The sequence below is a fragment of the Excalfactoria chinensis genome, chromosome 7 (genome assembly GCF_039878825.1).
Source record: "Excalfactoria chinensis isolate bCotChi1 chromosome 7, bCotChi1.hap2, whole genome shotgun sequence".
Lineage (NCBI taxonomy): Eukaryota > Metazoa > Chordata > Aves > Galliformes > Phasianidae > Excalfactoria > Excalfactoria chinensis.
Window position 1 is genome coordinate 12,362,132 of NC_092831.1, and position 26,315 is coordinate 12,388,446.

General features: G+C 42.5%; 2 protein-coding genes across 5 annotated transcripts in view; both read right to left on the minus strand.

The window, feature by feature from the left end:
• Positions 1 to 360: 360 nt before the first annotated feature.
• Positions 361 to 15,809, minus strand: ERCC3 (ERCC excision repair 3, TFIIH core complex helicase subunit). Its single transcript, XM_072341094.1, has 15 exons — positions 15,680 to 15,809; positions 15,391 to 15,596; positions 14,516 to 14,752; positions 14,115 to 14,164; positions 13,246 to 13,381; positions 12,873 to 13,037; positions 11,653 to 11,857; positions 10,433 to 10,747; positions 9,601 to 9,785; positions 8,538 to 8,740; positions 6,756 to 6,852; positions 6,455 to 6,572; positions 4,062 to 4,180; positions 1,492 to 1,644; positions 361 to 1,135 (listed from the first exon to the last, which is right to left on the minus strand). Exons 1-15 carry the CDS (start codon positions 15,696 to 15,698, stop codon positions 1,001 to 1,003), a joined length of 2,343 nt encoding a protein of 780 aa, XP_072197195.1. The 5' UTR covers positions 15,699 to 15,809; the 3' UTR covers positions 361 to 1,000.
• A 6,580-nt stretch (positions 15,810 to 22,389) lies between these two features.
• MAP3K2 (mitogen-activated protein kinase kinase kinase 2) overlaps positions 22,390 to 26,315 on the minus strand; it is a 34,979-nt gene continuing 31,053 nt past the window's right edge. For all 4 annotated transcript variants that reach the window (XM_072341100.1, XM_072341096.1, XM_072341099.1 and 1 more), the window contains exons 13-17: positions 26,010 to 26,158; positions 25,656 to 25,787; positions 24,386 to 24,515; positions 23,201 to 23,378; positions 22,390 to 22,615 (exon numbers count right to left, since the gene is read on the minus strand). In XM_072341100.1, coding sequence (XP_072197201.1) covers positions 22,390 to 22,615; positions 23,201 to 23,378; positions 24,386 to 24,515; positions 25,656 to 25,787; positions 26,010 to 26,158 — 815 coding nt within the window. The remainder of the gene's footprint in view (positions 22,616 to 23,200; positions 23,379 to 24,385; positions 24,516 to 25,655; positions 25,788 to 26,009; positions 26,159 to 26,315) is intronic.

Below are 26,315 nucleotides of genomic sequence, written 5' to 3' on the forward strand. Positions count from 1 at the left end.
TTACAATTATTTTTCTTTGCATAATGCTGGAAGTACTGCATCCCACATAGACCATTATTTAGAGTAAGATCACTAGACATCATAGCCAAGATTTGCAGAATACTGCATCGCTGTTCTAACCATTAACTGCTACAATATTAAATTGAAGGTTTCTGTTTGTTTAAGAGTGCTCTTTACCAGAAGCTCCTCTTACCTCGCCTCATGTTTTCTAGAAAGTTACTGTATTTACCTCCTTCATGCATCTTCCTCCTTGTCACTGGCAAGTCAAAACACTCTTTGATCCAACAGTAACTTCTACAGTGACACTGCACTGTTTAGCAGTTACGGTTTTATTATGTAACTAATAAACAGAACATAAAGAACAAGGGAAATAGCTTTTATTTCAGAAACTTCTCAACAGTAGCAACAAAAATAAGAGAAATGGAGCACAGTTCATTTGTACTTACTAATGCTTTCCTCTAGTTTACTTTCTCTTCATCTTGGAACTTTGAAATATTTCAACCAATTTGTTAGGATTTTAAAACAAGTTAAGACATGGTTATCAACTAGTCCCAGTTTAAAAACATTACTATGTAAAGTGCTCCTAACAAGACTCAACAACTTTTGTTTAAGCAATTTAAACATCAGTGTTTTGCTAAGTAGACAGTAATCAGATAAATATTTCTAACATCAGTACAAACTTTATATACAAAACCTTCTCAGAATTCACCTGAAAAAGAGTCTTCAGCCAATAAAAATAAGATCTGTTCATGCTGAAAACCAGACAGGTACAGCCAGGATCCAGTCACTGGATAATATATATCTCCATGATGAGATTTAGTTCTTTAGCTTCTTTCACATTCAATCACGAGAACATAAATGTTGCTAAGCAAGAACGTGGCTATACGGATGCACACAAAGATCTTTTAGAGGACCTGCCATAAATTTCAAATCCACATTTTTAGTTGTGGAAAGAGGTACATAAATGGACAGTTTTTATTGAACGCACACATGAAGGACATCACTTCCGGAAGCGCTTAAACAGTGGGTGGATGTGCTTATTTGAAGATGCCTTACTCCGAGATGAGTGATATTCCATATAAACTGCATCATCTGCTCCTGACATAGAGCTCATTGTGCCTGTACGACGTGACATCTGTAAGTATGGAGAGAAAAAAAAACTTATGCTTACAGTGTATGATTAGACAGCTCAGCTCTCGTCTACAGACCTTCAGACCAAAAAGCCTTCCAAGTTCGTTTTTATTTTCCTTAAAGGAGAATTTCTACTAAGAAAGTAACTGCCTATCAATGTAAAGTGGCCTTTTAATTTCTGCCCTTTGGGTATGTGGGAATCAGTGAATTAATTAATCAAGTGCTAACACAACTTAAAAAAAGATCAGTTTTCCAGTATTTTATCAGTGGCATCAGTGGTGGCATCACATTTAGAATTGAAGTGAAATGGTCCTATTCTACTGCATTTATGGTCTTTCTTTTCAAAGTATTTTTCATTACCTGAACTGACTTTGAACCGTACTCTCCAGCAACTACCTCCTCCTCAGCATCTAGGTCGGATGCCTGTAGTACTTTCTGAAGAAGTTGCTGCTGTTCTTCTTTGGATGAAAATGAAAGTTCTTCTTCTTCCATGCCTGCAAGCTTTGTTATTACCTAAGAAGCAAAGCACAGTGAAAAGCAGAGGTTTGTGAACTGTTATTAGTTATGGTGCCTGTGCAAGTGTATCCTCCACCCCACAGTCTGCTGTTACATTCTGTCTGGAAATGCAGTATCTCTAGACAAAGAACGTACGCCAAACACTGTCATTCCATGCCAGTTTGACCAGGAACCTTACTGGAAGGCTGACTTCATGCTGTAGCTTCAGGTTTTGTCCAGTTTAAGAACTTGTACTTTATCTGGTATAGAGTATAAACATGCAAAAGTACTTTGTATTTCATAAAAATAATCAATTAGCTTTCCAGACAGCAAGAATTTTAACATACACATTTAGGAATATTCACAATTAATTGTTAAGAGACTGCACAACAACCTGCAACAAACTGTCAGCAGTATCACGGTTGTCAATGGCCATTTCTAAATTGAAAAAAACGCAATTCTCTAAGAAATGTGTAGTTTCAAGAATCTATTCAGAGAAGCAACCTGTCCTGCTACACGAACAAATGAACTATGGGATTCCTCTTGTTGTTTATGAAGTACATGTGCTGCAATCACCTCAAAAACAAAATGGAACCACAGGAAGAACTGCATTAGCATGTTTACGGTTGTTACTAAACAGTGCTAGCGTATTTCATAAAACAGAAAGAATTTCCACCGCATAGCAAATTTTTTTAAGCTGCTGAACAGATGCCAAGTTTAAAGTAATCGGATTCTTTGACACAATAAGTTCTTCTCCTGTTGGTTTAAAATTCAATATATCCTGCAGTCAACCTCAAAAAACCAATACAGTACAGGAACTAAACTTTGGCTAGCTAACCAAACAACTCCTAATTAATTAAGACTCCAAGCAGCAAATAGTGCTGACAAGGCTGTATAAAAGAAACAAAGACAAAACGTGTGATGTAACAAACAATTATTCTAATTCCCTTTTGCTGAAAGACAGAGAAATGAGCTACTGATAGATGAAAAGAAGGAAGGCCTAGAAGAAAAATGCCTACTTTTACCTTTTTAAGAGAATACCAATTTTTTAGTCGTATTAGGCATCAGGAATAAAAATTCTAAAGGAAAGGATATCAGCACTGAAATAATTGCCTAAAGATGAAGTAGAGTCACGAAGGCAAACATCTGCTGGGAATGACATACACAGTTGATTCTGGCTTGTAATGAAGAAACATTAGATGGTTTGTTCAAGTTTCTTCCAACCCCATTGTTGTTCAATGCCAGCTATGACTAAAAGCTTAAAGTTCAGCAAACAGAAGAAAACAGACAATCTAACATTTTGTTACTAATCTTCAAACAAAGAACATTCCAGCACTGGTCAGCTAAAATTTTGCTCCAGACACTCAGCTGCCATTTGCACTACTTTTATTCCCTTGAAGTCTGAACTCCCAGGACTAGGTCTTCCTTGCAAAATAAAACCCCTCTATTTTAACCTCTTACTTAGTTCTACAATCTGAGACTTACATTCAAACAAAAGCAGAGGGATTTCTCTAATTTTCTTGGCTATAGCCACATAGACTCATTTTTTGTAACTACCTGCAGCTGACTGATGTGCAATTTTGTCAAGGTACATTCACACTACAAAGCAAAATGAGGCTTTCACATGCAAAGCCTATGACATGTCTGTTTTGATGCAAAGACCTCTTCAACTGATAACAGAGCAGTTTAGTTCAGAGTACCTGCAGTTCATACAGGTTTTACCCACAGAGATGCCTCAAAATGTATGTATGCCTCTAATGATCTTCAGCAGCTAGGTTCAAGTGCAGTCTAGTAGAGGCTGCTTGCTCTTTCACCTTGTGCAATTTGTGGTGTGACTGCTGTGCATGGCCATCTGGAACAACGTTTGTCTTTCACGTCACTGTCACCACCGCTGAAACGCACCACCCACCACCTCACTGTGCTCACATCCACTGTTTGGTCTCCATAAGTGTTCATCAAGCTTCAGTGTACGTCAGTGGGTGCCATTTTTTCTGCATGGAGGAATTCAATTCCACACCTTTGCTTCGTGTGCACTTCCATGTCAGATACCATTTTGTCAGACTGCCCCCCTGCTGCCATCTGTCACACAGCAACAATATGTAATGGCATATTGGTGGGAAGAATCAGCCTTTACTGCCACACCACCAGCACCCACCTCTGATGTTGTGAACCAGCATGATAAAACAGGAGGCATTACTTTTGGATCTGCATTTACAGAATACTTACTTTCCTAAAAGTTGCACTGAACTACTTGTATCTACCCTCACAGTAATACAGTTAACAGAATAATGCTGGAAAAATCTTGGCCTCCAAGAAAAAACCTTCATCGATACATTTCACAACCGTAATTCTCAAGTATCTGACATAGCCATAAAACGAAAGAATTAAAGTTACATCCATAGGTCACAGTTTAATCATTGGAAGGGAAGAATTACCTTGAAGCTATAGCCTTGATCCACGAGAAACCGTTGTCGCTTTGTTGAATATGCCATTTCCTGCGTGTCTTGGGATACAAGAGAATAAAAAAAGGCATTGTATTCCTCTGCAACCATGCCTAGGAGACAAAGCCACCAAACAATTAGTTCCATTTACATCACCACAACAAAGAGGAGGATTAAATTGTAAAAATAGGTGTTCAAATAAGAATTATCTCCACAAAATCAATTTGTAAAGTTTATCTTAAATACAAGCTGCATCCAGACCTAACATAAACCGAGTGACAAAGCACACCACATTGAAATTCCTACTCTTGTTCATAATAACTTGAGCATAGGTTTAAGGGAGACGGAAAAGGAAATTTAGACTAACCCAGTTATGCTGGTACCCTGAGAAGAACCCGCTACTTAACCAGGCAAAACAAATTACAAGAAAAAAATCACTTCCGTAACAGTTTGCTGACAAATGGTAAGAAGTCAAGAACAAAGATAGCAATAGATGTCAAAAAAAATAAACAGAAATTGCAATGGGAATTTATCAGTGTAAACTAAAGTTAGCAATCTTCTTGTGTTAAAATGGGGATAAAAGGATAAACCAGTCTGTGCATTTAATTTTCTTTAACAACAAAAAACAAGCAACCAAACCAATCAAACAAACAAATAAGCTCACCAACCTTTTAGTTATCTTATCTACTCTCGAATAACGTTGGGTTCTCTTGCAAAACCCAAGGTCTCACTAACACTGTTCATTCACTAACACGGGCTTTGTATGCATTTTCAAACAAAACTTCAGCCACAAGAAGTATAAACTGCACAGAAAATAAGCTTTGCTGTTTAAAATGGCCTTTGCTGAACTACACCAAGACAGAACCACAGAGTGTGCTTTGGTAGGAAGAAAATTACAGGAAACAGCAGCAATCCTGTATGAGGACAGTAAAGAGACTTTCCATCAGATGAGAACAGGAGGGAGAAAGGGAACCCCAAATTCTGTTTTCATCAGTCATCTTCCCAACAGCCAAACGCAGAACTGAAATGCTGCCATTTTATTCTCCACCTGACAGTTATCAATAATTACCTCTGAAATATGACCATTTCCTAGGGAATACTCGTTCTATCTAAACTAAGCACCAGCAGCCTGCCACATAAACCAGTTTTTAATCTTCTTACTACCTTAACACAGGAGAACACTTGAAGTAGAACCATTTCACTTTGAGCTACGTTATAATTTGTCTCAAGAAGATATAAATGGGATTGGAGTAGATTAAACATCTCCTATTTTTCAGTGAGTAGAACAGTCTCATGTCAGCGTCTTATAGGAAACATTCAGTTAATCGAGTCAATCAGCAAATTCTGCCGAAGAACAATTCACCTTAGTTCAAGACTAATAGAAACGTCAAAAGAAAAAGTGACAGAAGCATCCCAATAGCACTCGACTACATTCTTCAAACTGAGACACAGACAGGAGTGATCAGTAAGATTTCAAATAACCAATGAAGCAGTTCGTAAAACCCTGACCCCACAATAAGTTCCAATCCTACTCACATACTTATCCATCACACAAAAAAAACACCAGTACAACCAGACAGCTTTTTTTCCTAAGCGATCTCCACACTCTGAGTCCAGACATACCGTAAAAGCAAAGCTCACAGTCACCAATGCTACAGTGACACTGCAGCTCCACAGATATCCCAGGCTAGAGTGACAAATAGCTTTTCAGTTTACAGTTTACTTATCTTCTACAAGTATACTGGAGGATGAGGGGAAGAACAGCAAAAACCTGATGAACTGTTCAACCTGGTAATGAAAACATGATTTTGACAGTCCTTGCGTAGGAAATAAATGCTACAGCACTCCACTGACGCTTCGCTATGCATGGACAGAACTGCTGCTCCTGTTAGTGCTACAGCTTTTCTACAGCCTCCACCTGAACTGTTTTTAAACCAGCTTTAATACAACACTAAAACAAGCATTAGAGACGGTGTATATCATGGTTTATACAAATTCACAAGTTTGGAGGAAAAAAATAAAGGAACACCAAATGTTTCTACTAAAGCTATGCAGATTTGATACAAGCTGATCGTAAGTTCTTAAAACAGAAAGGGGCAAAAAATGCTATTCGGGCATAGTAAATTACTGTAACAGGAGGGGAAAAAATGCAAGGAAGTATTTAAGAAAGAATTCATTTCAGGCTAAAAAAAAGTGGAGAAAAGAAATAAGAGATGCTGCAAGTGAAAGATAAAATGGCATCCATATTACTACAGAAAACCCAACAACTACCTTCTTATTCATGATACTGCAGTTTATTCAGTCTATGTTTCAGTATCCTAAATTGTTGAGTTATTATCTGAATGCTGTACTGTATTCCAAAGAGCAGAGCCCAAGAACTACCTCACCTTTTTTGGCTCTCAGTACTCGCCCCAGTCTTTGAGCCTCCTGTCTTCGAGATCCGCCATGGGATGAAATCTGGATCAGAACATTGGCTTCAGGTAGATCAAAGGATGTGTCACCCACCTGCAAAATAGAAACAGTGTCTGAACAGCATCTTACTGCCATGCATCACTAACAACAACTTTGTACAAAGTACACCTTTATTAGTTGCAATAATAAAACGTCAAATGCCCAATGTGCGTGTATAACATGTTCTCAGATAAGGTTCACTCTGAAGATGAGTACAATAACACACTGCATCCTCACCTTTGAAATGAAAATCGTGTTGATTTTTGGATTGTGCTTGAAGTTTTGTAGAATTTGCATTCTTTCTCCTTGTGCAGTAGGACCGTATATGTATGGTCTGAAACAAACAGAACACACGCAAATTAAACCAATTCACTATTTCTCATTTATTAACAGGTACTAAGATACCATGGCAGGGAGCTTATTACACAGTGATTTAAACATATTAAGAGCACCAATGAAAAAAAAGCATGAGTTATGTGACTCTGGATGGCAGACTCAGGACAGAGTAAAAACTGGCTTAACAAATTTGAGTTCCGAGGCCTCAAACGTTAAAGGCAAAATAATTCCTGTCAGGTGCATGTTCTGTTCCCTGCTAGAACCCAGGGAAGGGGCTGGGGTAGAGGAGGAGCTGGTGCAGCAGCAGTCACCAGGCAATGCCAGTTTCCCTCCACTGGTGAGCCCACCAGCCCCACATGCTTGAACCAGGCAGTGGAACCAGCCAGGCTGACACAGCCTGGGCTACTACTGCAGCACCCAATGAACTGCTCCCTCCTACACAGACCAATAATTCCTGCCGCACCCAAACTAGCAGCTACCTTTTTATGCCTAAGGCCAGCCTTGAGCACATCCATGGCAAACTACGATTAGAGAACTTCCCTGTTAAGATGTTCTCTTTTATCTAGCGCTGCAACCCCTCTTTCTCTCTAGCTCTTACAGCTGTATAAACTGGAGATCCATGCAAATCAAGTGGGAAGGAGAACTGAGTCAAGAATGTGAAAGACAAGCACCTAATATTTCTTTAAATAGTTCTCCCGCTGTACTCCTACAGCATTTTCCATACTTACAAACCGTTAGGCTACTTGGCGAGCACCCCTTCAGGCGTGCGCCTTTGTTAAAGGCTCTTGTTCTGCAGTGCACTGCACACTGCTAGCAACATTCCAGAGGCATCATTACAGCTAATCTCTGTCCAGACAGATTTAAGAAATGATGAAAGAGACCACGGGTGTTGGAATCCATCCAGAGCTACCAGCTCTGCTGTGTGATGCACACTAAGCCAAAACAACATGGCCATTAAACTAGAGTGAAAAGCGATCATTAATTTCGGGAAGCGCAAAAAAAGATTTGTTTGCAGTTGTGCTGAGTACTGTCAGAATTCCTAGATGTGAACTCATACAGCCAAAATGCCCCGCAGCTTCCAGTAATCAACACATTATTTGAGCTTGTCGCAGAAAGCACGAGGCCAGCTTCTGTGCTTCTTTTCCCCGAGGAGCTGCTGTATGCCTTGATCCTCGCAAACATTCTCCCTGGTCATCCCTTCCCAAGCCACTCAAACACATTGAGGTTAACCCCTCAGTCAACTCTAGATACCCTAAATGTTATAGACATTTAGGGTAGCTGATCCTGACAGATCCCGAGTGCACATCTGAAAAGATTCCTGTCAGAGACAGGAGAAGCTACAGTCCATTATAGAAATAGTTCTGAAAAGACTGATAAAGGCTCCCTAGTTTTGCCAAGTGGCTTTCAATGATAATAATAAATCAATAAATGGAGGAACTCAGATGAAACCCCCCTGAGCCGAGTGCTAAACAGAGATTCTTTTCAAACAGTTCTACAGTGGAATTAATGTTTCAGTGTCTATAAAATCCATTCAAAGAGTAGTTTCCTGAACTCCTCTTATATGAGAATTGTAGTTGAAGTATTACAACAAATGTCTGGAGGTTACTGAGATCTGTAAGATTACAAGTTGATTTTCCAGGAAGGAAAAAAGCAACAGCATCATCGTTAGCACACAACACTTACTTCCCAAGTCTGATTGCGTACTCCTTCAGTGCAAACACATTGTCAGCAAAAACAATGATCTTATCATTCCGTCGCTCATGAAACTTAATCAGGAACTGGCAAGCTCGAAACTTATTTGGGTTCATGGTGTACAGCAGTATCCGCTTCTTTGTTTTGATTGCTACGTATTCTCTGTAAAATTCAGGTGACATTGGGCACCAAACCTAGAATTAGACAATTTACACAGAGTAAATCCCAGTTATCCACTTAATTCCAGTGGGAATTAAATTGTATATCCACAACGGAATCAACTTTATTTTAAGATACACTGAGTTTACATCTTTCAAAACAGAACTTCCCAGAGGTTCCCAATGGCTTTACCCGCACAGTATCATGAACTGACACATATCTCTCAGTACTGTACAGATCGAGTCACTGATAATTTTTCTTTACAACAGAGACTGAAAATGGAAGAAATTATGAAGTCTATGCAAACACAGTAACACTATGGCATATCATGACAACATGCATATTGTCATCTAAATTACGGGCATCTGTTCTGTTGTATGTGGCTGCTATCTACCATATTCATCACACAGTACAAATTTAACAAACAATATTAAAAAAGGCCTCTTTCATTACTACTGTCCAGCTATGGAGTTTAACAAATAATCTATTCACATCTGTGACAATCCATGTGAGTTTATTTAACACTCCAGTCTGGTCTGTGATCTAAAAACTATCACAGACAATGGATTAGGTTAGACCTTCAGTCTGACCCAGTCTGACCTTCTAGCATGGGTGAAATGTTTCCACTTATCTGACATCAGATTTTCATCTCATCCCCCAAAAAGAGAAACAATGCTGAAGTCACACTACAGGATTGTAACATGTTCATATTGACTACTAACAGCGCTTCTGGAGCTACTAAGTGAAAAGCCATAAGGGTACCTCCTGCTCATATTGTTAAATACTTACAGCTCTTCCTTCCAAATACAAACAAACAAACAACAACAACAAAACGCTAAAGAAAGCTATAAGCATGTTAAATATACACCAGTAGTACTGAAAAGCAGAACATCACCTCAGCACACTGGACTTTAGCAATGTAGCCACTGTTCTGCAGCTCCATCCAGTTGGCCTCATAGAGCTTTGGTCCAATCAGGAAGTTCAGATCAACAATTTTATCATCTTCTCTGACCAGGGTAGCAGTCAGTCCCAGCTTACAATGAGCTTGTACAATAGTGAGCACACGTCTGAACATTTTTGCTGAGAAACATAAGACACACTTTCTGTTTACTTTCCTGAATGGGTTTAGAATACAAGCACTGCAATTTTACAGGTTAAAAAATAAATAAATCATAAACTCCGTGGACACTCCAGTAGCACATCATTGCTTCCAACAGTCTTCAACTACAACAGCTATTTCTGGACAGTTCCTACTACAATTATTCAAATTTAATGGAATAGAAATAGTAACACCAAAGCCTACAGTACAATTGCATCTCAAAACCAAAGGTGGCAGATTAACCCCTGTCCCGTTCCTACTGAGAGCGCTACCATCCACAAACAAATTTGTCCACAGCAAAATTAAACACCTTTAATTTGGGTACCCTCAAGCAGTTTGTCAACCTACCCAAAAGGAGGTCACTCATATTCTGTACTACCGCTGTAGAGAACAACAGAACTTCAGAACCATTTCAAAAAAACAAAACAAAAAACAAAGGTCAGTTAAACTCTGTAACATTGGGGGGAAACAAAAAAGATGGCAGTTTACTTGTTTGTCTCTAAACCCTGCGCCATGGGTTCATCAACCGGATTAAACATCAGCAAGGTCAATAGCCCCACAAGCTATTACAGAGCAAAGCAACATTACCAGTACATACAGCATGAGGATCTGCACACCATTTACTTACCAGGAATAGTATGTACTTCATCGAGTATCATAAGGCCCCACTCTCGACTTTTAAGCCACTCCATTACTCTCTCTGCTTCCCAGGATCTTTTAGTCGTGTGTCCCAACATGGAATACGTGCTGATAGCAATAGAACAGTCAATGGGCTTATCTTTGGCATCAGAGGTGAATCGACATATCTGACTGTCATCAATGGTGGACCACATCTTGAACTGCGCTTTCCACTGCTCTACAGACACTGCAGAATTACCAAGGACCAGACACCTCTTGCGGACAGTGCACGCTGCTGTCACTCCAACTAGAGACTTGCCAGCACCTGTGGAAGGAGTGATATTCATTATTTATCTCACAGGTATCATTGGAATAGATAGAAAAAGAGTGAAGGACAATAGTAGTGTGAGAGAATATGAAATCACACAAGGGCAGCCTTCACTGTTTCTTTACTACAGTAGTCTTAAAGAAGTTGGCTGTCCACTTCTATAAAAACAGTTGGATTGCCCACCACGTGCTGCTGTCTTAAGAAAATCATTGCAAACACTGCTTTTGCCAGTTAGAAGCAATCATACTGTTTTCTTCATTTCAAATATGGGATAAACTCCAGACGGCTACAGAAAGCTTCTACTAGAGGCCATCTCCCATACTGCCCCTGCAAGCAGTGTATGTTACACCATGCAGCAAGTCCTTGTCTTTCCAATCCCACTTCAGATTTCCTCCAACATCCCTTATGCACTCTTTCAGGCCTCCCCCGTATCTCCTGCACTGCCATAAGCAGTCTCCCATTCTCTCCCTCCTTAACTGCTTCCCATGGGTTGTCTCAACCTTCTTGCTTGCACCCCCAGCTCCTCCACCTCCCCGTTCTCACCCAAGGATGAAATTATTCCAGTGCCAGCAGTTCTACATCTCACTGGAAGATCAGCAGAGCTGACTCAGAGGGCACAAAAAGGTTAATGGTGATCTATCACAGCTACGAAGGAACTCTTCAGTCACTAGAGAAACAAAACACCTGACAGTGCTACTAATTGGGCTTTCCCTCATCGCTCTCATCACCCACTTGCTAAAAGCCATCAGGACTTGGCATACTTGTACCCAGATCAGTCCCTATTACAGTCTGAAGCCCAGGCAGCTGTCAGATTTGGACGTTACTTTATTGCAGGCAAATAAAGAACAAAATCCCTAAGGAAGAAAACCCTTAAAAAAAAAGAAATCAATGCAGTAATTTACCACATGGCAAGACAATAACACCAGATCTGGCTCGCCCATTTCCAAACATCTTCCTCAGGCTTTTCTCTTGATAGGGTCTGAGGACAGCTGTAGGTTTCAGATCTATATTAATATCAGGATTCACAGAATCATTTCTGAAATCATATTCTGCCAGCAAGGGGTAGTCCAAATGGATACAACGCTTCTGAAGTTCTTCAATCATCTCCTGAGGAGGAGACAAAGCTTCAGGTGCTAAATTCTCCACATCTGAATTATTCCATCAGTTAACAATTACTGATTACGCAGTACTACATGAAGTCACATTGAACTTTCATGCTCATTAAGTCTGAAAGAGTTGAAGCTCATTTCAATAACTTTGTGACAACCCACCTGCTCCAACATGTGAAATAACAGCCCGTACTAGAGAGAGCTATTTGGACAGATGGAAGTGTAAGACACATTCATCTGAAATGTGTTTCTCAGCTGGCAGTGACTGAACTACACTCTGAAGCCCTGCAACAAAAAAAAGCTCAATAACAAACACAGAAAGTCCTGTGTGCTGCATGGAAAGCCCTACCAAAGCTGCACACTTGTAATAGGGAAGAGCATCATACCCTGACAGTGCAGTTATTCCACCACAATGACAGGCTGATTCAATCACCAGAAGTTGTTTCTAGTTCTCAAGTACTTCTTTGGTTATTATAAAGTTCTCCTTTTACTACTTCTGTTTTCCCCAGAAAAGCATCATTAGAATCACCATGCAGCAACAAGACATGCCTTACAAAACTGCTCTGAAGGCCAAGTCAGGACTGCGCTCTGACCTCCGGCTTCTCAAGCTGGGAAAACAGCCACCAAGAGCTTCCTCTGTAAGTATCAATTGTGAGGAAGAAAAGTTCTGAAACTAACAGATTTACTCTCCACTGAATTCTCATTAGCCCTGCACAAAGCAGCATCAAGCTGAGCACAAACAGAACCTCCCTTGGCTTCTGGAACCTCTCTAGCTTGTGAGCCACTACACTCTGTGGGCAGAGAAAGGAACGTTCTGCAGTCTGCTCGCTCTGTACTGGGAAGGAATGAAGGAATATCCCAAGATTTTGAAAGGCAAAAGGAAAGAAACATTATTGGCTTCCAGTGACCTCCTACTTTAAACAAGGAACCATTATACATGATCTCTCACACTTATTAGAGTCTGGGGCACATCCCCTAAAGGTACACATGCTAAGAGACAAAAGCGTTCATGCCTGCTTGACTTCAAAAGATACTGTCTGTGTCTCTTCCTCCTCCTCCTCATCTTTGTCCATCTGCTCATAAAACTCATATAAGTCAGCTGGGACATCTGGCTTGTTTTGAACATCCGCTTCTTGTGACGTGGATGGACCAAAGCCACTTTCACTGGACTTGGAAATCTGAAAAAGACAGTGAGGAACTTTCACCAAAAGGTTTGTTAGAGATGCTGCCCCCGACACTCACTGAAATGGGGCTCATTAACAAGGCAGAGCACGGCTGACAAAAATGGAAACAACTGCTGACATGACTAACGCACAGTAACGATTCCAAGCTACCGAGCAGCTTATCTAATATTAATTCCATCCTTTTAAAACGTGCCAAACGCACCGCTGATTTACTTGTGAATGTCTCCGTAATGAGCTCTGTTTCTTCACCTTCAGCATTTCTCAGGCGACACTCTTTAATAACGTGGTCTTGCAGAAGCTGCTGAATGACATCAGGATGGGTACTTTCCACAAAATACCTACAAGAAAAGGACAAAAACCCCACATCTCTACGAACTAATTGAGACAATAACTTACAGAAAAAAGCAGTGCGTGCTTAAATCTACAGCCAGCCCAGAAGCACCCCTGTGTGTCCCACCATGGGGGTGCTAACTGAAAAATAAACTAATTACAACCATCCAAAATTTTACAAGGCTCACTTGGAAAGCATCGCGTATTTTCACATCATCCACCTTCCCTCCTTCAGCTTAAAACCTTTCCTCCTTGTCCTTCTACTATCTACTCATGTAAAAAGTTGATTTATCTTCTGTTTATTAATCTCCTTTTAAACACTGGAAGGCTGTAATGAGGTCTCCCCGCAGCCTTCTCTTGTCCTGACTAAAAAAGCCCAGCTCCTTCAGCCTGTTTTTGGAGGAGAGCTGCTCCAGCATGGCGGACACCTTTGTGGCCTTCCTCTGGACCCTCTTCAAAAGCCTGACATCATCCCTGCGTTGGGGACTCGACCCAGATGTTATGCTTCTGATGGGGCCTCACAAGGACAATCACCCCCCTCACCCTGCTGGTCACCCGTGATCCATGCAGCCCTTTCTCCTGCAGCCCTGGATATCACTGTGCTTCCAGGCAGCAAACACACGCCGCTGCTCATGTTATGTTTTCCATCTGCCAGGACCCCTACGTTCCCCCAGCAGGGCTCCTCTCAAGGGTTTTTGGAAGATCACTTATTTCACACCAACTATGACAAAAGCAACTTACCTGTTGCGTTTCAGCACCAGCTTCACCTTCCCATAGCTGACCGTACACAGCTGCAAAAAGACAGCAGCAGTCATTAGGAATAACCAGCAGAGTGATTTCTAGGTTTGGGTGCAGTTTAATTTCTTTAGGAACACGAGATATCTTCATTTATTTGCAGTGCTGTTACACTTATGGAACAACCTTGAAGAGATATTTTCAGAACACACCAACATTTATGGAGATATACAACAGAGAAGGGGAAAAAGTAAGATAAAAGCCTCTGCTCTCTTACAACAGAATGACAGAATACAGTAAGATGGTAAAACATTGAGTAAAAGAAAATGTATATAAAAAATAGCAGCAATGCAGATAGAGCAGATAAGAGCGTCAGATGGCTTTGCAATACATCAGCACAGACTCACCTTGATGAACTGAATGATTCCCTCTGGCACGCCGGTCTTGCTCAGTTTCTGCAGGTACTCGGTGATATCGCTGGTCTGCAGGCCCACACTGACGGCAGCGTACAGGGAGTAAGCAGTCAGTTTGTACTCGTGGATGTGGGTCGGTCTGCACACGGGCTCAGCAATGGCAACTAAAAAATCCTGCGCGTATTTGTAAACTGGAGAAAAGGCTTCCAGGAAAATATGGCCGTCAGGAGCCTATAGCAACACAAGGAGACGCCAAATCAGGATTCTCCTACAAGGCAGCTGTTGTGATGCGGACTCCTCTGTACAGGTGGCAACGTGTCACTGGGTTTCACTCAGCCATGAAACTTAAGGCGTCTGCCTTAAGAATGACACAAGGACAAGAGAAACGGGCATTTTATTGAAGAAGAGCCCAGAGAGGCAGCGTGATGTAGGGCAGTGGGTAAGTATCCAACACATGGCACTGTACTGCCCAGCCCAGAGGGAGCGCTCTGATACAGACAGCTTGAAGCAGAACCGCACAAACAGACGAGAGGAACCAACACAGCCATGGGGACAGGCAGAAGTCACCTTCTAAATGGGACCAGACGTGGGTTGGTCTGTGTTCCTTCTATGGCAACAAAGCTCAAACACGTCCAGGCTGACACAGCCTTCCACATTCACACCCCGAGTCACTGTCTGCCACCTCGCCTAACTATGCCTGTACTGCCGGCCTCGCTCCGGACAGCTGTACGGACAGGTGAGCAGACAGACATACGGGCGTCCTTTTCGCCCTACACAAATCCCCGTCAAAGCCCGGCCCGCCCTGCAGCCGTTTCCCTGCAACTCGTTGGCCGCCGCCCTGTGAGCGCCGCGTTTCACCCCTCACGTACCACCCAGAGCGGCCGCGAGGCGCTGTCGGCCTTCAGCGGCATCTGCAGCCGATAGTCCTTGGCGCCGTACTCGTCCAGCTTGGCGCCGCTGTCCTCCACCTGCTTCCCCGCCGCCGACGGCACGGCCTCCTGCGACTCCTTGCCGGGAGCGTCATCCTCCTCCTCCTCCTCGTCCTCGTGGTGCCGCTTCTTGGACTTCTTCTTGTCTGCGGCACACCGCGCCGTTAGACAGACGGCCGCCCGCCGACCCCCGCCCCGCGGCGCCCCCTCCCCGCCCGGCCCCGCTCACCCCGCTCCTTCCTGCCCATGGCCGTCGAGCCCGGCCGAGCGGAGGCAGCCGGAAGTCTGCGCGTCACTTCCGCCGCGCGGCGCGACGCCGCAGCGGGAAGGCGGGGAGAGAAGGGCGGGCCTCGCACAAAAGACAGGAGGCCGGGCGTGGTTGTCCCTACAGCGTGTTTAATTGGTCGCTACGTACAACTCGGGTCCGGTCTCGGAAATACAAATACATCTCGAATGGTTAAAAACAAAAACTTAAAAAAATATTCTGAACATCAGCCAGCTGAAAATATATTTATCTAGTAAATCATCTCTCAGAGCTTTTATAGATTTCATTACCCTTAACCAAACAGCGCCCTTACAAAACAAGGTCGTAAAAATGTAGAAATTAAACTGTGGAATAAGATCAAGATACAGACAGACACGGGGGTACAGACAGACACGTATGGGACACACACACACAGTGACGGGGGTTCTGTCCCTTTAGGATCAGCAGCTGTGGGATGAGCTGCCCACCCAGGGCACCACGCAGCCCTCCTGTAAGCTGCTGCTCTGATACCCAGCAGTGCCTTAATGACGTCTGCCGAGCCAACACAACCCCAGGCACCCAGCAGTAGTACATTGCACACGCACACACACACACACACACACACACACACACACACACACACACACCCGTCGCCAACCGTTCCGAGTAGTAAATCAGTGTACAAATTAAATAGCTCCAAAAATGTGCAAAAAAGTCAACGCGGATAGAAAAAAACACCTTTGTGTACATACATACGTTACAAACTGTGCCCGGCATTCAACTGAGTAAAAACATTTACAGTGAGAAACCGATAGATTAAATAGAGAATTTAATGGCTACGTAAAAATGTACAAGAGAAATATACAAATTTGTATCCATAGCTTCATGAAAACAAAGTCTACGCTCCGGCTGCTCTACGCCTCCTCCAAGTATTTACAGTGATTCTCCATCGTGTGACTGTGGGAGGGCTGAGATGACAGGCAAGGCTTTAAGGAACCGCCGCATTCGAGAGCCGACACCGAGCTGTAAGCTGGTACGTATGGGAAACCAGCACTGCGAGCTGCCAGCCTAACGCCTGCTCAGCAATCTAAACATAACCCTCGTTTTTATACCCACGTGAAATAGGCTTTGAGGAAGAGGATGGGCTGCGGTAAGTGAGGGACGTGGAAACCTCTGAAGTGTTTCCTGGGAATATCCACTTTGGAGTGAAGCATCCTTATATGTTCCGACAGCGGACCCTGACCTCCAGCCCTCATCACTGGACTCAGAGTAAGAACTGAACCACGAGATACAATTTTCATGTATTTTAATCCAGCTCCTCTCCCCTTAACGTGAAGTAAGTTCACAAAAACCTAAAGGTTTAGCCTAAGTGAGGCTGCCAGCACTGCTCCTTTGGAGCATGTCCCGTCTGCCCCCAGAGCACTGTACCCACTGATAGACCAAACCCACACGGGGCCCTGTGCAGCCCCAGAGCTGCACCCCACACAGCCCAGCTCCTCACTGCTGCTCCAGGATGCTGCACAAGGCTGGGCACACAACTGCAGGCTGGTTCACACCCTCCTTAGGAGCTTTCAGTGGCCACCAACCAGCAGGATTTAAGTGATGCCAGTTAGGAAGGCCGAGTGGGGAAAATAAAAAGAGAGAGGAGTTCCTTTGTTTCTGACCAAGAGTATTGATCTGGAAGCCAGGTTGGTGGCAGTTCTGCCCCCACACCCACGTGGCTGTGGGTGACACCTGGCTCTCACGTAAGGCTGCTTCTCAGCAGCTCGGAGATGCTGTGGCACACAGCAGTGCAAGTCACAGCCCCTTCCTTATGGTGTCCCATACACATCCCAAAGCTCAGGCCTGGCTACAGAAGGCACCAGGTTTAGTCACCCTGCTTACGCATTTCTTTCAGAATGACAATATGATTAATTTAAATAGAGCTTAAACAAGAAAAACAAAAACAAACAAAAAAACCCCAACCCCAAACCCTTGATTTTAATGGTGTGTGAGTTCTGCACACCAAAGCAGCATCTAACACAAAGCTTTTAAATACGGGAGGTGTCTGTCACTGCGTACCAGTACCTGGTGGATATTCATGTGCCTACAACAACAGCACCAACCCACGGGCTGTCACTTGTGACTCCATTAGGAAAGCTTTGGTAATTGTGTGTGGCTGTACACTCCAGCCTTGTCACTGACACAGACAAGGAAGAGATGGTACTGGCACTAATACTTGGCTTTTCCAGTAACCGTACGGACTCACATTCCAGCACACAAGTGATGTTTCCCTGTATGCAGGACAGATCTTAAGGATTAAAAGACACCGATAACTATCTGTAGCTCTGACCAGTTTGCTCAAGTCTCTGAAGCTGCAGTCACACAATGCTCTGTGCTGTCTGAAAGGTCTGCCTGCCACACACTGCGCTGTACCGATGGGTGCTGCAAGGCGGCTTTCAGTCAGGACAATGGCAGGACTGGCACTTATCCAAACAGAAATGGAAGTGATTTAATGGTACAACATCAGCCTTGCTGAGAAATCTGTTGATTTGCTTAGGCAGATAATGCTCCTTTTGCACCAAAAGCAGGCAGTCATTAACACAGAACCACCTTTACAAATGTACCAACTATGATTCTGCACCCACTATGAAGTCCAGAGGAAACCCAGAGCCTGGTACCCTGAGCTGGAAGGCTAAATCCCAGCTGTAACAGCACTGCTGGAGCTGGAGAAAAGTCATTTTTCTGGTCTGCATAGCAGCCTACAGCCTGCAACGTGCCCATCGGAAACATCCGGAACAGCTCCAAAAACCGCTTTGAGAAGTTCTCAGTTTAAAAGTCGGATGCAGCTGATAACTCTAAGTGCGCCTCCCAACACAGCTCGGGGCACCTCAGGGTATACTCCAATATTGCTTTGGAGACATGGAATTGTACGGCAGCCACAGCATACTGATGTGACACTACAGTTTGAATGTAATTAAGGCATACAGCTGAACCACAGAATCATAGAATCATTTGAGTTGGAAGGGGCCTCTAAGGATCAAAACCCAGCTTCAATTGGTGGTAGCTAAGAAAAGAAGTAACTTTCCATTTCTGCAGCTGTTAAGCTACAACAAGAACTGCAAATCAAGCTAATGAAGTAAGACTAAGTCAATGTAAACGCACCTATTCACTTAACAAGATACAGATCTAGCAAGTCCATGCACAGATATTTCCATCACCCAAACTAAGAATAAAACAATTTGCTCTGATATGATTGAAGCTTTCAGTCCTGCTCTACCAGCACAGTTTGCTTAACAGGACTGAGAGTTACACCATTAAAGCCATATTAGAGAAGAAGCTGAACCTTTCTTCCTTACCACGTGGAACAGATGATAGTAAAGCTCCTCAGCATGTAAGTCAGCCCTCTGTAGACACTCACTGTGAACCTGGATTCTTACTTTTGGGGAGCACGGCTTTGTAACAGCATTTACAGAAACACAAAGTGTAACCCTGCAGCAGCCTTATCTTCATTGACATTATCTGGTAATTGGATTTGACAGTTAAGGACAATTGAGGACTCTAAAATGCTGCCATCTTCGCAAGTAAGACACCAGAAGTGGTGAGAAGGGACTTGGTCTCTGCAAACCTCTGCCCACAGAGCTGTAATTGTGCCATTCCATGCGCTCAGTTACAACTGAAGTTTGTTCATTATCATGCCAGTAGTCAATGAAGTGCTTTACAGACACTATATACAGACGTATTACATGATTTAATGCAAATAGGCTTACCACATTACCCCAGCGCAACAGCGTTGAAGTACAACATGCAAGGGTACGAGTATCAGCTAACCTCGTGGTCAAAGTCTGGTTTAGCCTCTAGTTCAAAACGCGTATGGCAATCATCACCCCAATTTACTGCTCGTTACTTAGGTCAGTAGACAAGTTCTCCATCGGGTAAATAAAACAGTTCAGGCCTAATCCTGGCTAAGTCAGTAACGTTTTGCTAACGTTGCTGGAACTACCAGAAGTCATTTTCATTTCAAAGTGCTGTCTCTATGTCAGCAGTGTTTGGATATTCCAAAGAAATTAAGGGAAATGCATTCTGTAAATTGATTTCTTTCTTTTTTTCAGGTTCCAAAACGCTCCCCATTGTCATGACTGAATGCCATCTATAGGAAAGGCACAAAAGCAGCAACTTGGATTATTCGGTATTAAGATGACAATGACAGAAGTGATATTGCAACATAGCTGAGCCAGCACTGTCTCACTAAAAGGACTTGGTATTAGAAAAAAGGATTCTGAAAATTTTCAAGCTTTAGAGAGCGCAGATTCCTTTCAGAAGAGCATCTTCAAACGTTAAGAGTTACAGATAAACCTGGTTGTGTTTCCCTTTAAAGTCCTTTTTCAGTAATACAAAGTTTCCTTGCCTTTGCAGATATTCACTGTCCACAACTGATTTCTCCCCATGTATTTTCAACTCTGTTTCGGGACCCTCTTGATCAGCTTGAAAGCAATCATTTCAATTATCTGATCTTTAAATCAGCTACATAAGCTAGACTCTGTGTTAAACCTCCCTCCCTTGCTTTCGCTAAACGTTGCTCATAAAGCAAAGGTCCTTTATGGCAGAGAATGTACAAATTCTTCCCACAATCTGCTTTCACAGCCTTTATCCAGTGACAGAGAAATCCTAAGTCAGTTCAGCATAAGCAGACTTTCAGCTTTCTAAACCTTCCCTGGTCAGGATTGTCCTTTCCACGTTCGGAAAACCTTGCATGGTTGTGTCCCCTGGCTGAGAACAATTTAAGTCGGGGAAAGCTCTAACAAATGGAAGAGGGCACCACTCAGCCTCAGAGGAGATGGCCAAGAACTCATCCTTCCTCCTCTACAGGTAAAGCAGCTAGGATAGATTCACACGCCTGTACCGAATTTGGAAGTCAGCAGAACAACCGCAGAACTCCCACGAGTTTATTAGCGTGAGAATGGGTAAATTTACTACTCTGCCTCCATGCGCTTCATAATTCTTCTATTCCTCTACAGATGTCAAACAGAGCAGGGCCTGGGGACAATAACACAGCCCTGTCAGAGCGGACAAGGTTCACAGTGTCAGCCTGGTCTGTTGTTATAAAACAAAAGCAAACAATGAATCATCCAAGCAGTATACATTAACTCAGTTCTGTAGTCCAATCGTTTATTTCCAAATTCCCTTTTAAGTTATTTATGTTGTGTTCCACAGAAATATGAGAGTTTGACTTTCCTGCCATGAAATTCAGTCACTAACTACCTCTCATCAGTACCAGGACTTCTCGACTGAGAAGCTCCAATTCAGAGTTTCTCCTTTGTTCTTTTATTATTTTCTTTGAGAAAAAGAAGAAGTTGATTAATGTTCATCTCGTGACAGCTGGAAAGCTGAAGAACACTGATAGCTGGGTTATCAGGCTGGGGTAAGCATGCTCACGCTATTTGATTGCTGGGGCTCTGTGCTTCGGGCCTCTCCTTCACACAGCTTTGTGCTGTGCCTCCTTGATCATCGTTACCTTATGAAAAATAAAGCGGGGTCTTTCTTCTCTGTGACTTATTCCTAATGCTAAAAGAAGTTCAATTTTATTGTAGGACTTTTTAAAACACATCTGGATGACTGAAATGTGTTACTAAAGCGATGCTTAGAGTGCATAAGGGGAAGGATTTGATATTCTTTAGGCACTTGATGTTGACATACATTCCATCCTAGCGCCCCTCAACAGCTTTGAAGACATTATTTCCTACAGACCGTTCTGAGTCGCGTAACTCATACTGCAGAAGGATCAGTCACTCCATTTCCCCCAGACATTCATGGCACCGTGGAGGAGAATTCTCTCTCAACACCTCTAATATTTCTTATCTAACATGATAGTCTCCCTGCAAGTGTATGTAACAGAGGATTTTCTTTGGCAGATACAGCAGGAGACATTCTCCTAAATATTTACATCCAGCAGCTGACTCTTTCCTACTATGGAAATATTCCCCTTGCAGTACAGTAGTTCCTAGGATCCGGGTCCACCATCTGTTTACCTGCAATTCTTTTCCTGTTAAGAATATACGATAGAGATTTTGGTGTAGAACTCGGTCACCAGCGTTGAGTTCTTTTTTGTTGCTGTTCTTTTCTTTTGGTCACACAGAAGTACCAGTCAAGACACGCTTTTGTACAAAGAATTCCAAGTTCTTCCGGCGTTAAAATTAACTCTCAGAACCGTGTGATCCCGCTTAAATTACACAAGGCAGAAACTCATTAAACTGCTAACATATAAGAACTTAGAACTCTCTGCTGCAAGTACCTGTAATGTAACAATCGATCACAGAGAAGTACCTTCTCGTCCCCTGGCTGCATGTCTGTTTTCCCTGCACCCTGAGTCAGTCAGCGGTGTCAGAAAAAAAATCACACAGTTCCTGACTGTCCAATCATTTCTATTATTTTTCCCTCTTTAAATAAGGAGCAAATATGTACTAAAGTGCTTTATCTACATGAACCACATCAGTACATTATAGAAACAAGGAGTTCTAGTCCTGGTGGGATCAGGGAAGGGAAGATTCTCATTTTAGATACAAAATTTAGATTGCTTACAATCTAAGTGAAACAAAGATTCAAGAGAACGCCTTCTCTCTCTTGTCTTTTTTCTCCTTTTTGTAAAAAATAAAAAATAAAAGTGCAGTCAAATAGAAAATAAACGCAGCAGACGCGAGCTGAGTTGAGGCAGGCTGTTAGTGATAGTGTGCAAACGTGTGTCTTAGCAGTTCATCTGCAAATGGTCGCAGCTTGGCCTCGATAAAAATCCTTTTCAGGAAATCCCGAGCATGGTCTGAGACATGAGGTGGTAACTGGGGATTGGTTGGCTGAGTGGCAATCTTAAAGATGGCAGCCATTGCTTCAAATTCTGCCCACGGGGGCTTCTCAGTGAGCATTTCTACCACTGTACAACCTACGCTCCTGAAACAGAGGCAAAAGCGAGACAGCAGGTTACAACAGAGTTGCGCTCTTCTAGGAACACAAGCAGTATCAAGTAGCTTCTGAAGTACCACAAGAAGCAGCGTCCACTTATCTCTACAATGCAACTTTGATGGAAGGCAGCTCTCCACTGTCACTGCATTAAGCAGATCACTACCCGTGCATCTCCAACACATTACCTCACTGGGCCAAAAGCTAGTACCTCAGCGAAGAACTAATGAGGTATTTATCTCGGTACCATTGATTGTGTGATGGCACTGCCACTATTCTGATTGATATCTCAGTGCTCAGCAGGCTGACGCAGGCCTTCATGCAAGGCTGCTTCAAAGAATTCTCTTGTGATCAATAAACCAATGTGCTCACAAACTGCCAAAGCAACAAATCCTACATTTCAGTGTTACACTCTCCAAATGCACAAACAGGATTGCCAGTGCTCTCACGTGTTATCTTCTTCAGCTTAAACCCCAGAACAAAACACTCCAACTTCAGATGCCAAACAATCACATTCTGCTGAGAAACCACCCGTTCTGAAATCACGAGTTTTGTTAGAGAAGTTTTGTAACATACCAGATATCTGCTTTCCTGCCGTACCCTTCTCCACTGATAACTTCTGGACTCATCCAGTACGGAGTTCCTGTGACAGACTTCATTCCCGTACCAGACAGACAGATGGTCTGCAGTCGTTTGCTGGCACCAAAGTCACCCAGCTTCACATTGCCTGCTGAATCTCGCAGAATATTTGCTCCTGGAAGGAAAAGAATGCAGCTTTGGTGTAGAAAGCAGCATTAAAAAAAGCTTGCATTCAGAAATATGGTGCAAGACAGTTCTGGTGCTCCCAGAGAATTTCTCTGCTCATTCCTCTATTTGGAGGTTGGGTAAAATGAACTGTTATCTGCCTTCTGCATCCTATGCCTTTTCCCAGAAAGCTTCAGTGACTTTGTAAAACCCTGCTGATAAAGAAACGTGCCATGTGAGGGCAGCAACCTGAAACAGGAATTTCTCTTTTCACACTACAGAAGAGGCCTCAATATGGTACTAAAGCAAAATCTCAGACTGTGTCACAGACTTGCTTAAAATACTTATCTGCATAACAAAAACGTCACTGATATTTCCCCATTCTGGGGGAGAAAATACATTACTCATATAAAGCAAAAGGAAAACCCTAAGAGTTTTAGAGGATACAATGGTTGTTCTACACACCTATTTTGCACATCACCACCATCTTCCCACATATTTGTAACTTGCTTTTGCAGCTCTTACAGACCCCTGTATCTATCAACAAGAAGTACATCGATTTCCTGGCAGAAGAGTGCAAGAAGTGTGACTCACTGAGGTCAGGGGAGTCACCTCTGACAGGCATTTCTGGAACAGTGAAAAGCTGCAGTTTCTGTGTAGCTGATAGAAACAAAACTCAGTGACAACTAATAGTTCCATGTCATGATGCTTTCCTCCGTATATGCCAACCGCTTGTAATGATCTCCTGGTGTATTCAAAGCTATTTACATTCAGAAGGAAATTTTATTATGAATGCTTTGCAGACAGACTCTATGGAAACCTTTTCAGCAGTCTGTTAGAACTCACTGAGTTTACAACAGTGACAAGAAGTAAAAGAATCATGATTGTTTTCCATCAAAGTCAGTATTTTGGTATCTCAAACTTAACGAAGTTTTAGCAATTCACACCTGACTGACAAGACTGGAAAAGAATTTATAGTAAACAGCACCCAACTGTGCCCAGGACTGCCCTCCTTACCTTTAATGTCTCGATGGACAATCATGTTTGTGTGCAAATAGAGAACTCCTTCTAAAATCTGCCGTGTGTATTTGCGAGTCACGTTCTCTGTGAGTGCTCCATATGATTTTAACTGGTCTTTGATGGAACCCTACGGCAAACAAGCACAGAACACTGTAATGTTCCCAGGATCACAAGCGGTCTAATATAGATGTAGTTTTGTGTCCATTAAAAAAAAAGAATCAAAGTGTTTACACAAGAGGCTGTACAGTGAAGTCATGCACTAAAATGTTAAGTTAATTCTAAAACTATCTAGTAGCTAAAGAGCAACAGTGTGTTGTACAGGAAAAGGAAACACGTAAGTAAGCACCACTCGCAGTTCTTTTGATGGTGAAATGGTGATACTCAAGTTGGCTAACAGGTGGGTTAACATTGGTTAGTTTATACTTGAGGGGAAAATACAGGTCGTCAGAGAAAAACAGGAGAAGCTGGTGGGTGATGCTTTACAGCTACATAAAAATTAAAAAGTAAGCTTAAAGAACATCGAGTCACAAATTCAGTTTTATAACCATGTTTGCATAACGTGGCTCTTTTAATCAAAGATTATTTCTGCAACGCTGTCTTTCAAGTCTCAGACAAATCCAAGAATCCTCCCAAAACAAAGCCCCAAACTCACCTAAAAACACCCTTTTGTTCTGTAGAGTACAGCGCTGTAACTCTTCAGAAATACCAATGCTGTGTTTTTGTAAAAGCACGTTTTATTCAGCTCCGCTGACCCCACTGGGTGGGAAAATGAAAATCTGCACTGCTCAGAGCTGAGTACATTTCTTATCAGAACAGTAAGAGCAGAACGGATCTGCACGTATCCAAGTGCCACAAACAAAAATTGTGGTATGCGCTTATTCGCAACCTGTCCTTGCTACCTTTCTTGTTTTAGAGCAGTTGACAATGCTGAATAGCCAAGAGCCCAAATCAAAGAGCTGCAAGAAGAAATATTAAATTCAAGAAGCCTCAGGACTATATTAATGATGCAGCTTTTCAAAGATTGCTGGGCACTTCTAACGCCAGTCACACACAAAGACATTTTGCACAAACCACAACAATCCGAAAAAGCAAACAAAGGAGAAGACATGGAGGGACTGCTACAAATACCTGTTGGTACCCAGATATTGCTTTATTTTAATTCAGCCATTTCTTTAATATCTGTGTGCCCTTCTGCGAAAGCTGCCTACTTGAGTGCCTTCACACTATGTTGAAATGATGAGTGAAGAGGACAGGTCTTCTCGCTTACCCCTGGCATGTATTCCATGAATATAGAGAGTGTTCTCTCTGGTGGGTCCCTCAAAAAGCCGTAGTACTGAACAATTCTCTCGTGCAGCAGATTTTTCAGCAACTGAATCTCACATTCAAGAGCGTTTACTTCCTAAACCAACCAAACAAAAAAACAACAACAAAATCAAACGCATTGGTTGAATGAGGATTTGTCCAACAATTTTAAAATGAGGTGTGACACTGAAATCAGACACCCAAATTAGTTCTTTTCAATTATTAATAAAACAGGATTCCTAATGACAACATGGAAACGTATTAAAACAAAGGGAACAGTTCAACTTATGTCGCAGCACATCCACACTGTACCTCATACCTTGCTAGTTTCTGGACTATCAGGATCAAACTGCACTTGTTTAACAGCCAGTTCTCTTCCGGTATCAGCATCATAACACAGATACACTCTGCCAAACGCACCCTGACCCAGCAGTTTGCCAAGTCTCCAATTAGTTGGAGCTCGTGGTGCTGAAAAAGTAAACAAGATTTCTGTGTTAATGTCAGCTTGTTATTTAGCCGATTAAAGGAAAAAACAACACATAGAAAACAACTTTTTCAGGGACCACATTTTTCAATGGAAGATCACACTTTCTCTATGTAAGTTACAAACATGGATAAAACTTTC

What these genes read in the sequence shown, in the direction of transcription:
- ERCC3 (XM_072341094.1), bottom strand. An exon ending in GAATCATTCAGTTCATCAAG is followed by an intron (nt 14,165 to 14,515) that starts GTGAGTCTGTGC and finishes GTCTTTTTGCAG; the next exon opens with CTGTGTACGGTCAGCTATGG. An exon ending in CTGGTGCTGAAACGCAACAG is followed by an intron (nt 13,382 to 14,114) that starts GTAAGTTGCTTT and finishes CTTTTCTTGTAG; the next exon opens with GTATTTTGTGGAAAGTACCC.